This window comes from Ceratotherium simum, chromosome 20, assembly GCF_057802395.1.
Source record: "Ceratotherium simum simum isolate JZ-2026a chromosome 20, ASM5780239v1, whole genome shotgun sequence".
NCBI lineage: Eukaryota > Metazoa > Chordata > Mammalia > Perissodactyla > Rhinocerotidae > Ceratotherium > Ceratotherium simum.
In genome coordinates this window covers 35,795,400-35,808,671 of record NC_141919.1, presented here as the reverse complement: position 1 = coordinate 35,808,671, position 13,272 = coordinate 35,795,400, and the positions used below count along the sequence as shown (strand labels likewise).

The window sequence follows — 13,272 nt, the reverse complement described above, 5'->3', positions numbered from 1 at the left end:
CCGGTGGAGCCCAAAGCTTAGTCTCCTGCTTCCAGCACGGGTTTTGGTATTTGCCTGCCAGGTAAGCCGGGCATCTGTTCACAGTGCTAAATGTAATTTTTGCTCACTGGCATTTCTTGGTGCTGTTGTTTGTTACATTTTTGTCCTTGGAGATTTCCTTTACTCTTTAATGCACTGCTGTATTACAGCCAGTGTCTCAGCCAAAATCTAGCTGTATCATAAAAGAAGGCCATTGTGAGCATCAAGTCCAAAGCATGATTTACAAAAAGTATTACAAATAGAAAAATGATTAAAAACAAAACCTCAAAATGTTAACAATGGTTGTTTTCAAATGATAAGATATGAGTAACTTGTTTTCTCTTCTATATTTTCCATATTTTCTATTCATGACCCTATTTTGTTTTTATAAAGAAGCAGCAGCAATACAGTTTATTTTTTAAAAGAAGTTATACACAGGACACATTTAAAAAACTATTTGTTTAAGTATTATCGAAAAACACAAAAGAACATTTAGCAAGCACATACTTGTTTTTCAAACAGTATCTTAATTAATTCTCATAAAAATTCTGTAACTTAAGTATCATGATCCCTAATTTTGCAGAAGAGGAAACTGAGGCTTTGAGAGGTTAAGTTATTTGCCCAAGTGACAGAACTGGGATTTGAATTTGGAAATACTGGTTCCAAGGCCAGTGCTTTTTCCACTGAACCATGCTGCCTCTCACAAGAGAGCATTTTCACATTGCCACCTGCTAGTTCTAATTAAGAGAGAGTAATTAAACAATTCTCCACTCCTGACAACAATATTTAAGCTACTGGCATTTTAAAGAAATTAATATGAGCAGTTTTTTATCCGCTGGAAGACACTATACCCAAACACAAACTACAAACTATTATAAAAAGAAAAGACTCCAATGTGACACAGTTGTATGCTTTTCCAAAGCAAGGTTAATTGCATTATCTATTAATGGGACATGAAGCATAAAAATGTAGTTCAATGACCAATATACTTAAAAAAATGTTCAACTTGACTAGTAATCAAAGAAATACAAATTAGAGTAACAATGACATATTGATCAAATTGGCAAAACCTTTTTAAATAATAATCGCCAGTTTGGGTAAAAAACGAAATTCTCATACATTTTAGGAGAGAACATAACTGGTAAAAATTTGCTGTAGGCCAGTTGATAATATTTACACTTTAAAACATATGTGGCTTTTGATGTAGTAATTCCTCATCTAGGAATTTATCCTGAGGAAATAATCACAGATATGTGTACAAAGATTAAGCTACAGGGTTGTTCATCTTAGAATTACTTATAATAGCAAAAAAGAAAAATAAAGAAAAAGAAACTGAAATGAATCTAAATCTACAATAATAAGAAATTAGGTTAATAAAATTATATATATTCAGAAGAATTCCATCAGCCATTAAAGATGATAACACTTCTATATTTATTAGCATGGAAAGACATTCTTCACATGATGTTTTAAAAAGTAAACTAAAAAATTATATATAATGATATGATTGTATTTTTATTAACCTATATTTGGTTATATTTCTGTATTTGCAAAATGTAAAGTTTGAAATAATATATATCAAAATTTTGACAGTAGATATAATTGGTGATATAATTTGGGATTATTTAAATTTTAATTTTTCTTCATCTATATTTCCTTATTTTTCCACAATGAATATTTATTACTTGTGTTAAAAAAGGAGAAAAGAGGGGCCGGCCCGGTGGCACAAGTGGTTAAGTGCACGTGCTCCGCTGCGGCGGCCCGGGGTTCGCTGGTTCGGATCCCGGGCGCACACCGACGCACTGCTGGCAAGCCATGCTGTGGCGGCGTCCCATATAAAGTGGAGGAAGATGGGCACGGATGTTAGCCCAGGGCCGTCTTCCTCAGCAAAAAAAAAAAGAGGAGGATTGGCGGATGTTAGCACAGGGCCGATCTCCTCACGAAAAAAAAAAAAAAAAAGGAGAAAAGAAAAAACATTGTAATCATAGAATCATATCAGTTGGTAAGTAAGAGTGTTTACAACTATTATTAATACGAATAAGTTACAAAACAGTATAGAAGTATGCTGTCACTTATGTAAGAAAAATGGTATATATTAGGTTAAACCATATGAAATCGCTGGCATTTGTCTATTTTTGACTTATAAAAACAGCAATTTCAAATGGTTCAACTTAATGCATATATTAGGAAAGATATACTCTAATATGTTAATAGTATCCTGGGAGTTTTTTCTTCTTCTTTAAGGTCATCTATATTTCCTTCTTTAAATGCATCTGTATTTTCTTCTTTTAGCTTTCAATATTTTGTAATTTTTCCTAAAAACTAAATCCCATTTTCAATATTTACAGGCCAGGAGACCCTGAGCAAGTCAACTGAACTCTCTCAAGTTCATCACAAAACAATGGGAATAATAATAGTACCTATTTCATAGGGGTAGTTTAAGAATGAAATAAAATAATTCATGTAGACCGCAGCATGGAGCCTGGCATATGTATGCTGTCAATCAATACTATATATAATGCAGTGGTTAGGAAGGCAGATGTGGAATCTGACTCCCTAGGTCTATCCCTTACTAATGGTTGTACAAGTTATGTAACCTCTTTGTAGCTCAGTTTTCTCACCTACAAAATGGGAATAACCCCATAGAGTTTGTGTGAGGATTATATGAGATAATTATTTATAGAGTACTTAGCATAGTGCCTGGCAAACAGGAAGCTCCTGATAAAATTTTGACTATTTTATTACTAGTATTAGTATTAGTATTTAGCTATTTGGATAAATATATATTATTTGTATAATAAATTATACACCAACTCTGAGTTGCTCACTGTATTAGGTATGATAACCAATATAGAAGCTATGTTTTATCATTTTGGTTTTCCTGGAATAAGTTGTTTCATTCCAGTATGTACAACCTCACTAGTGAAAACTCTACAAGTATTACAATCATAAACTAGAATTCTATTATATTTTACAGCTGACATTTCCAAAAGATACCATAGTGGTAAATCCATGAATGGAATTTTCTAAATGACAATTATTTTTTTGTAACTTCTCTTCTCCCTTCTAAATACCCTTCCCACAAACATATGACAGGGAGAACAACTCTTCCTGACTAAACTTCCCCCCTCCCCAAGAATCAGAGAGACCCAGACTCAAAACCTTTCAAAATCCAAAAGATTCATGGAGTTTCAATGTCCAGAGGGCATAAAACAAGAAAAAGAAAAGAACCAAAGAGAGGAAGAAACAAGGAAGATGAAACAAAGAAGAAAATTATTACTGGGAAAATCTCTACTTTGTTTTCAACAAGCAAGTAAAGCCTACTTTTACATTTTCAATACATGTGAACGCATGCTTGGAACTGAGGTCCCAGAACCATGTTGCGTTCCATCCTTATAAGTTCTTATAGGATAAAATTTCATATTCTGGAATCTACTCCCTATTCAGGAGATATACATGATATCCTCAAAGACCCGCACCTTGAGAATATAAACCATTATGCGAGGGATGTTTTCCTACCTTAACAGCTTCTCCAAGAGTTTGGTTTTTTTCAGCTTCCTCACTGGAATGCAATTCAAGTCTATAATTCAACTCCTGTAGTTGCTGTGCCTGTTCATTCAACAGAATTTGTGCCTGCTGTTCCCGAAGTAATGCATTATTCAGCTCTTCACAGGCACTTTCAAACTTCTCATGGGTGATCAATTTCTGAAAACAGGAAAAAGAAATTAATTATAAACTAGCTGCATTGTTGTATCATTTAATCTTCAGAACTATATTTGCTAACCTAAAGAATGTAACACAAACTTTTCTAAATGTTTGATACATGACAAAAAATCCAATTTGTTTTTCTTAATATCATAAGTCAAGATAAAAAACATCACTCTGGTTTTTCAAAAGCACAACAGCTATTCTCCCAAAGTAATCAATTTTAGTTAAATAAAATCTTAGGAAACTTATTTCAAGTTCTAAATAAATCCATAACGCTCAGCTTAAATCTTGGTACATGAGCACTTTTTATAAACATTATGATTGTGGGAATTAAAGCCTTTAACAAGTTCCTCTGCTTTTAAATGATTACCTAAAAATCTGTGGTCAGTGTGTGTTACCATCCAGGTCTCCCTGGTCAAACATCCCCTCCTCGGAGAGGTATTACCAGACCACACTTCCCTGGTTCCCACCATCGCTCACATTACCATACCTTCTGCTTTCATTTTCTTCACAGCCATTATCAATATCTAAAAATTCATCTCATATGGTTGTTCACTTTTTTACTGCCTGTCCACACCCTGCCACCAACCACACATTTAAGGATGTGAGCTCCACTGGACAGGGACCTCATTCAGCTTGCTCACTCAACACACAGAAGAGTGCCTGGCACTCAGTAGGCAGTCAACAGAGAGCTGTTAAATGAAAGAATATTCAAATATAAACATCTACCAATAAAATCATGCACCATAACATGCAACACAGTTTTTACAGTATCGTGACTGCTTTGTAGAGCTCTAGAATAACTAATGACAGCTCTAGATGAGCCATCCCTTTAGGGGTATAGAATCCAGGGCAGGACACATTTGTATTATCTTCTATTCAAAACATTTAAACAAGGGGCCGGCCCGGTAGCATAGTGGTTAAGTTCACATGCTCCGCTTCAGCAGCCCAGGGTTTGTGGGTTTGGATCCCAGGCACGGACCTGCACACCCCTCATCAAGCCATGCTGAGGCAGCGTTCCACATACCAAAAAACAGAGGAAGATTGACACAGGTGTTAGCTCAGCGACAATCTTCCTCAAGCAAAAAGAGGAAGGTTGACAACAGATGTTAGCTCAGGGCTAATCTTCCTCGCCAAAAAAAAAAAGCAACATATAAACAAATGAAAACTAATTACAACAAACAATAAGAGACATCTTGAGCTTGAAGTACAAAGAATAGGCACATTTCACAAAAGGTAGGTAACCTGAGAAATATATACGGAAAACTAAAAGGAACCACACAGGTCACTTAATCACTTAAGTGTAATAACTTAATCACGCTAAGCGTGTGTGTGTGTGTGTGTGTGTGTGTGTGTATTTAAGACTGATAACTTTACCATTGTTAAAAGAATTTGAGATGGATCAATATAATTAACCACAAACATAAAGCAAATTGATTTAAAATTTTTAAAAATCTAGGGGGAAGGAAGAGCAGAATAAAAATCCCATTGATTCTAGGCATCTGGAAAATGTAAATTATTGCAGTTGAAAGTGGACTTTATCTCTGAGTTTTCTGACAAATGAGACAAACATGCTTAGTTATAATTCCCTCATTGGCCAACAAAAGCAAGCATGCAGTTCATGTAGAGAGAAAAACTTTTGCTGGAACTAAACTCGAGGACAAGTTTATTACATGGGTCTTTCTATGTCATAAAATACAAGCACTGAGTTTTACTTTTGCACCAGGTACCTTGCCTGCTACCTCCTGGAAGCAACTGTCTTTACTTATTTGCCTTTTCTAAGGTGTATATAATGCATTCCTCAACACTGATTAAATTTTAAAAGTATACCATAAACAACAGCGACGGTATAACATAAAAATACATGCCTAATGATTTACCTAAGTTAATACAAAGTAGTAAGAATGATCACAAGGTGCACAGGGAAAGCTGCCTCATTTCCAGAGAGTCTTCTAGTAAAGGTGCATCTAATACATCACTGATACTTGTTCAGTGTTTAGATTTTAGGGAACACTTACCTCTTTACTTCCTCTTAACAGTTGCCTCCCTCTCCACATCGTCCTATTCCAACTAAACCCTCCACTTTCAAAACATCAACTCTAACAGCCTCCTCTCAGCCCTCCAGCTCCATCTCAACTTCCTAACACCCCTCTACCCCCTGACACCACAGCACTCTTCTGGGTCTGGTGAACAGATATTTCTGTACTTCTTCTACCTTTTATTTGTTATGTTGTTTTAAATTATTGCTCCTTGAAAGACAATTATCGTATGACTTCACTCATATGTGGAAGATAAATAAACAAACACACACATGGATAAAGAGAACAGATTGGTAGTAACGAGAGGGGAAGCAGGTGAGGGGAGGGCGAAAGGGGTAAAGGGGTACATATGGAAACTAGACTATTGGTGGTGAACATGATGTGGTCTATATAGAAGCTGAAATATAACGATGTACACCTGAAATTTATATAATGTTATAAACCAATACAACCGCAATAGAATACTTTTTAAAAAAGAAAAAAATTATTGCTCCTTGCCATCAGACCCTTCTGTCCTTTGCAATCCAGTTGACTCTACAAATCAAGATCCCCATCTTTTGCAGGACTTTCCCACTTCTACAAAATATCTCCTTTACCTAAAAACTTAGCTAATTTCAGCCTCTCTTTTGTCCATCTATCCCTCCCAGAGACTGGCTCAATTCTGTTCACTCTTCTGCAAGTAAACAGGATCAAACAAGGATATCAATGGAGAATAAGAAAGAGAAAGTGTGTGAAAGCAGTTGTAAGGAGCTAATAAACCAAAAAAAGATCATGGGAGTTAGCTGTCAAAGAACAACTGTCAGTAGATGAACATGGTATTCCAAAACAATGAATAGCTTTCGGTGGGTGGGATGTTTCCCTTGATGTTACAATTTAAACCAACTATAAAGAAGCTATTTTATTTTCCTCCTATATACTTTGCCTGAAATCAGTAAGAGATGATGGTTGCAGGCACACTCCCCAATTTTTTTAGAGGAAAATAGCATCCTTTTTTCCATCTACCCTGTTTTTAATAAAACGATCCCTTATTAACACAGCTAGATATGAACATTAACCACTACAATGGAGTAGTTACAATTATGAATTTTGGAGACAGACTACCTAGTTTCAAGTCCTGTCATTTCCACTTACTAACAGTGTGACTTTGGACAAGTTACTTAGCTGCTCTGTGTCCCATATTCCTCATTGGTAAAATAAGGATAATAATAGTATTGAGCTATTATTGATATGAGAGGATTAAATGAATCAACACTCTAAAGTGCCTAGGGTCAGTGCCTACACATGGTCAACATAGTCATTAAATGTTAGAAATCATCACTTTATAACCATATACCTTACAATTGTATATGAAAATATAAAAATTACATTCTCTCATTCTCTCAATTATTACTTCAATTAATCCTATTTTTATTTCTACACTTCAGTGGAAGTAATTCACACTAAACAGTTCCTGGAACATATTCTCAGCCTTTGCTGCAAGCCAGTTATTCAACCAAAGCCCTTACAAGAGGATTCTGTCACCTTCCAGCAACTTTTCTTCAAACTCTAACCTTCTGTCTAGATTCTAGAAACTGGGTCCTGACTACATCCAAATTAATCAAAGATAAGATGTTAGCTTGTTTACCTAACACTTAACTAGGAACTAGAAAATCATATTGTGTAGAATACCTAGAATACTTCATATATATTCCAGGGAGCAACATATATAATCTTCCAATTTTCAGGAAAGTCACAGTATATAAACCTAAATATGGGTGACTATATTCTAAATCTCAAATTGCATCAATGGCTGTCTCCTTCCATTTTGGCAGACCATCTCAAGACCCCAAATTTAGTTAGTATATACAATTGAAAGCAAATCAAAAGGAGGCAGAGCCACACTCCAAAGGAACTGGTTTTTAAAAGTATAACAAGCTCGAGACTAGAGGTCAAGATGGTGGCGTAGGCAGACTCTGAACTCACCTCCTCCCGCAGACACAGCCAATTTACAACTACTTGTGGAAAAATTACCCCTGAGACAGAACTGAAAACTGGATAAAAGGAACTCCTGCAACAACGGACAATCCTAACTGAGGCAGAAGAGGCAGAAACTCCCTTCTGGAGAGGAAAAACGCAGCCTTCACAAGCCGCCAGCTTCACGGCCGCCGGGAGCAGTGCACAGGTACCCAGCCTCCCTGGAGGCGCGGGGCCCTGAGCCGGGGAGCGCCCCCGCTGTGGGCATTTTGTGGACCCAGCACAATCGACACCAGCGGCATAATATCTGACTTTGCCTGCTACTAAAACATTGGGGAGTACCCCCAGAAAAGCTGCTTCACCAAGAAATTAAAATCGGCTCTAAAAGGGCACAAACTCACCCGTTCAGAAAGCAACCTAAAATCACCAGAAAGAAAGGTGCACAGTGCTTTGGTGAAAAGAGACTCACCTGATAGGCCCTGAGTGCATCTCAGTGAGAGGTGAGACCTCTCCAGGGACTGGGACATTGGCGGCGGCCATTGTAGTGGCCTGGTGTGGGCATACTGACACAGACGCCATTGGAGTTCTCCCTGGGGCCTGCTAGCCCAGGTCTGCCCCACCCACTAGAGCACCGATTTAATCCAGCTCAGCCAGGGCAGGTAGCCCACCCTAGAGACTGGCCCGACCCAACAACAAGCCCTCAGGCAACTGGTGGGCCTGCATAGATTGGTGACTGGATTCTCTGCAGCCTGGTGACTGAGCCCACTTCAGTGGGGCAGGGCATGCACAAGGAGCCTGTGGAAAGTGTGGGGCTCCCACCGTGGAGAGACTGGGTCCGCTTTGGGAGGTCGGAGCGCGCACACGGGGCAGGACTATGTTGACTGTGTGTGTGGACCTGTGGGCGGCAGGGCTTGTCAGCTGCAGAAGACTTGTGCTTCTCAAAGACCCACATGGGGGTTTGCCCCACCTTCCAAAGCCTGAAACCTTTAGGTGCTCCCGTGCCTGAGGCCAGCCCCACCCAGCTGCAATCCTCAGAGAACTGACAAGAGACCTAAAGGCTGGAGGCTTATAGCAATTGTAAGGCCCTGAGCCTAACAACCTGCCACACTGGGGGCCTACTCACTTAAAAGAAATACTGCAACACAAATGTGGTATTAGAACTTGCAGCCAACTGTGCTGGGGCTCCCCACACCTGATAAAGAGACTGAAGGGACCACAACAACTACAAGCAGCTGAGCATTACAACAGCTGGCCAGGAGCATAACTCGGCCTCCCTGGGCACCTAGAGGGAGAGCAAACAGGCCACAACAGAAGGACACACGTAGCCCACATAGGTGTCACCCCTGGAACATTGAGAACTGAGGGAAGCACACGGCAGGCCTCCTAAGCCATCACTTACATAAGGTCACCTATCCAAGAGGAGGAGACGTAGCTGACCTACCTAATACACGTAGACACAAGCACAAGGAAAGAGACAAAATGAGGAAGCAAAGGAATACATTCCAAGTAAGGGAACAGGACAAAACCCCAGAAAAGGAACTAAGTGAAACAGAAATGAGCAACCTACCCGACGGAGAGTTCAAACTAAGAGTGTTAAGGTTGCTCACTGATGTGGGGAGAAGAATAGATGAACTCAGTGAGAATGTCAACAAAGAAATGGAAGATTTAAAAAAGAACCAATCAGAAATGAAGAATACAATACAGGAAATGAAAAATTCACTAGAGGGACTCAAAAGCAGAGTAGAGGATACAGAAGAACGGATCTGTGAGCTGGACGAAAGACTAGAAGAAATTACCCAAGCTGAACAGGTAAAAGAGAAAAGAATTAAAAAGAGTGAGGACAGTCTCAGGGACCTCTGGGACAACATCAAGCACACTAACATCCATGTTATAGGTGTCCTGGAAGGAGAAGAGCGAGACAAAGGGGCAGAGAATCTATTTCAAGAAATAATAGATGAAAACTTCCCTAACCTAAGGAAGGAAACAGACATCCAGGTACAGGAAGCACAGAGAGCCCCAAACAAGATAAACCCAAAGAGGCCCACACCAAGACACATCATAATCAAAATGTCCAGAATTAAAGATAAAGAGAGAATCCTAAAAGCCACAAGAGAAAGTCAAATTACATACAAAGGAAACCCCATAAGGCTATCAGCTGACTTCTCAGCAGAAACCTTACAGGTTAGAAGAGAATGGCATGATATATTTAAAGTGCTAAAAGGAAAAAACTTACAGCCAAGAATACTCTACCCAGCAAGGTTATCATTCTAAATGGAAGGAGAGATCAAAAATTTCTCAGACAAGCAAAAATTAAAGGAGTTTATCACCAAGAAACCAGTGCTACAAGAAATGTTAAAGGGACCGATTTAAGGGGAAAAGAGAAGACCACAAACAGGAAAAATTATCTATTTCCATGATAAGAGGGTAATGGATACAAATGCACAAAAAAGAGGTTAGATATGATATCAAAAACATAAAATGAGGGAGGAGGGGAGTTAAAGAGTAGAGCTTTCAGACAGAGGTCAAACTAAAGAGACCATCAATTCTGTATAGAAGAAGGAAGGAACAGAGAAGGTCTACTAAAACACTGAGGAAAAAAAAGTTAAAAAATGGCAGTAAGTACATACTTATCAATAGCTACTTTAAACGTCAATGGACTAAATGCCCCAATTAAAAGGCATAGGGTGGCTGATTGGATAAAAAATCAAGAATACACGTTCTTTTCAAATGCACATGGAACATTCTCCAGGACTGATCACATATTAGGCCACAAAACAAGTCTCCATAAATTTAAGAAGACTGAAATAATACCAAGCATCTTTTCTGACCACAACGGTATAAAACTAGAAATCAACTATAGGAAGAAAATCAGAAAAGCCACAAATACGTGGAGATTAAACAAAATGCTACTGAACAATGACTGGGTCAACAAAGAAATCAAAAAATACCTGGAGACAAATGAAAATGAAAATACGACATGCCAGAATTTAAGGGATACAGCAAAAGCGGTTCTAACACGGAAGTTTATAGCAATACAGGCCTATCTCGACAAACAAGAAAAATCTCAAATAAACAATCTAACAATGCACCTAAAGGAACTGGAAAAAGAAGAAAAAACCAAGTCCAAAATCAGTAGAAGAAGGGAAATAATAAAAATCAGAGCAGAAATAAATGAAATAGAGACCAAAAAAACAATAGAAAAAAATTAATAAAACCAAGAGCTGGTTCTTTGAAAAGATCAACAAAATTGACAAACCTTTAGCTAGACTCACCAAGAAAAAAAGAGAGAAGGCACAAATAAATAAAATCAGAAATGAAAGAGGAGAAATTACAACAGACACCTCAGAAATACAAAAGATTATAAGAGAATACTATGAAAGGCTATATGCCAACCAATTCGACAATCTGGAAGAAATGGATAAATTCTTAGAATCATACAACCTTCCAAAACTGGATCAAGAAGAAGTAGAGAATTTGAATAGACCAATCACCAGTAAGGAGATTGAAACAGTAATCAAAAACCTCCCCAAAAATAAAAGTCCAGGACCAGACGGCTTCCCTGGTGAATTCTACCAAACATTCAAAGAAGACTTAATACCTATCCTTCTCAAACTCTTCCAAAAAATTGAGGAGGGGGGGAAGCTCCCTAACTCATTCTATGAAGCCAACATTACCCTGATACCAAAACCAGACAAGGACAACAAAAAAAAAGAAAACTACAGGCCAATATCACTGATGAACATCGATGCAAAAATCCTCAACAAAATACTAGCAAATCACATACAACAATACATTAAAGATTATACACCATGATCAAGTGGGATTTATTCCAGGTATGCAGGGTTGGTTTAACATTCGCAAATCAATCAACGTGATACACTACACTAATAAAATGAAGAATAAAAATCACATGATCATCTCAATAGATGCAGAGAAAGCATTTGACAAGATACAGCATCTATTTATGATAAAAACTCTGAATAAAATGGGTATAGAAGGAAAGTACCTCAACATAATAAAGACCATATATGAGAAACCCACAGCTAATATCATCCTCAATGGTGAAAAACTGAAAGCTATCCCTCTGAGAACAGGAACCAGACAAGGATGCCCACTGTCACCACTCCTATTTAACATAGTACTGGAAGTCCTAGCCAGAGCAATCAGGCAAGAGAAAGAAAGAAAAGGGATCCAAATTGGAAAGGAAGAAGTGCAACTGTCACTATTTGCAGATGACATGATTTTATATATAGAAAACCCTAAAGAATCCACCAGAATACTTATAGAAGTAATAAACGAATATGGTAAAGTTGCAGGATACAAAATCAACATACAAAAATCAGTTGCATTTCTATACACTAACAACGAAGTAGCATAAAGAGAAATTAAGAATACCATCCCATTTACAATTGCAACAAAAAGAATAAAATACCTAGGAATAAACTTAACCAAAGAGGTGAAAGAGCTGTACACGGAAAACTATAAAACACTGCTGAAAGAAATTGAAGAAGACACACAGAAATGGAAAGATATTCCGTGCTCTTGGATTGGAAGAATTAACATAGTTAAGATGTCCATACTTCCTAAAGCCATCTATAGATTCAATGCAATCCCTATCAAAGTGCCAACAACATTTTTCACAGAAATTGAACAAAGAATCCTAAAATTTATTGGAACAAAAGACCCCGAATAGCTAAAGGAATCCTGAGAAAAAAGAACAAAGCTGGAGGTATCACACTCCCTGATTTCAAAATACACTACAAAGCTATAGTAACCAAAACAGCATGGTACTGGCACAAAAACAGACACATAGATTAATGGAATAGAATCAAAAGCCCAGAAATAAACCCACACATCTATGGACAGCTAATCTTTGACAAAGGAGCCAAGAACATACAATGGAGAAAAGAAAGTCTCTTCAACAAATGGTGTTGGGAAAACTGGATAGCCACATGCAAAAAAATGAAAGTAGACCCTTACCTCACACCATACACAAAAATTAACTCAAAATGGATTCAAGACTTGAATGTAAGACCTGAAACTATGAAACTTCTAGAAGAAAACATAGGCAGTACACTCTTCCACATCGGTCTTAGCAACATATTTTCAAGCACCATGTCTGACCGGGCAAGAGAAACAATAGAAAAAATAAACAAATGGGAGTACATCAAACTAAAAAGCTTCTGCACAGCAAAGGAAACCATCAACAAAACGAAAAGACAACCTAACAATTGGGAGAAGATATTTGCAAACCCATACATCTGATAAGGGCTTAATCTCCGAAATATACAAAGAACTGATGCATCTCACCAACAAAAAAACTACCAACCCAATTAAAAAATGGGCAAAAGACCTGAACAGACATTTCTCCAAAGAAGATATACAGATGGCCAACAGGCACATGAAAAGATGTTCAAAATCATTAACTATCAGGGAAATGCCAATCAAAACTACAATGAGCTATCACCTCACGCCCGTCAGAATGGCTGTAATTAACAAGACAGCAAATAACATGTGTTGGAGAGGATGTGGAGAGAAGGGAACTCTCATACAC

The 13,272-nt window shown here is 37.8% G+C and overlaps 1 protein-coding gene across 3 annotated transcripts in view; it reads right to left on the bottom strand.

The window, feature by feature from the left end:
- Positions 1-13,272, bottom strand: part of CCDC171 (coiled-coil domain containing 171) — a 305,088-nt gene that overhangs the window by 136,023 nt on the left and 155,793 nt on the right. For all 3 annotated transcript variants that reach the window (XM_014792400.2, XM_087444624.1, XM_087444625.1), the window contains one exon: positions 3,538-3,723. In XM_014792400.2, coding sequence (XP_014647886.1) covers positions 3,538-3,723 — 186 coding nt within the window. The remainder of the gene's footprint in view (positions 1-3,537; positions 3,724-13,272) is intronic.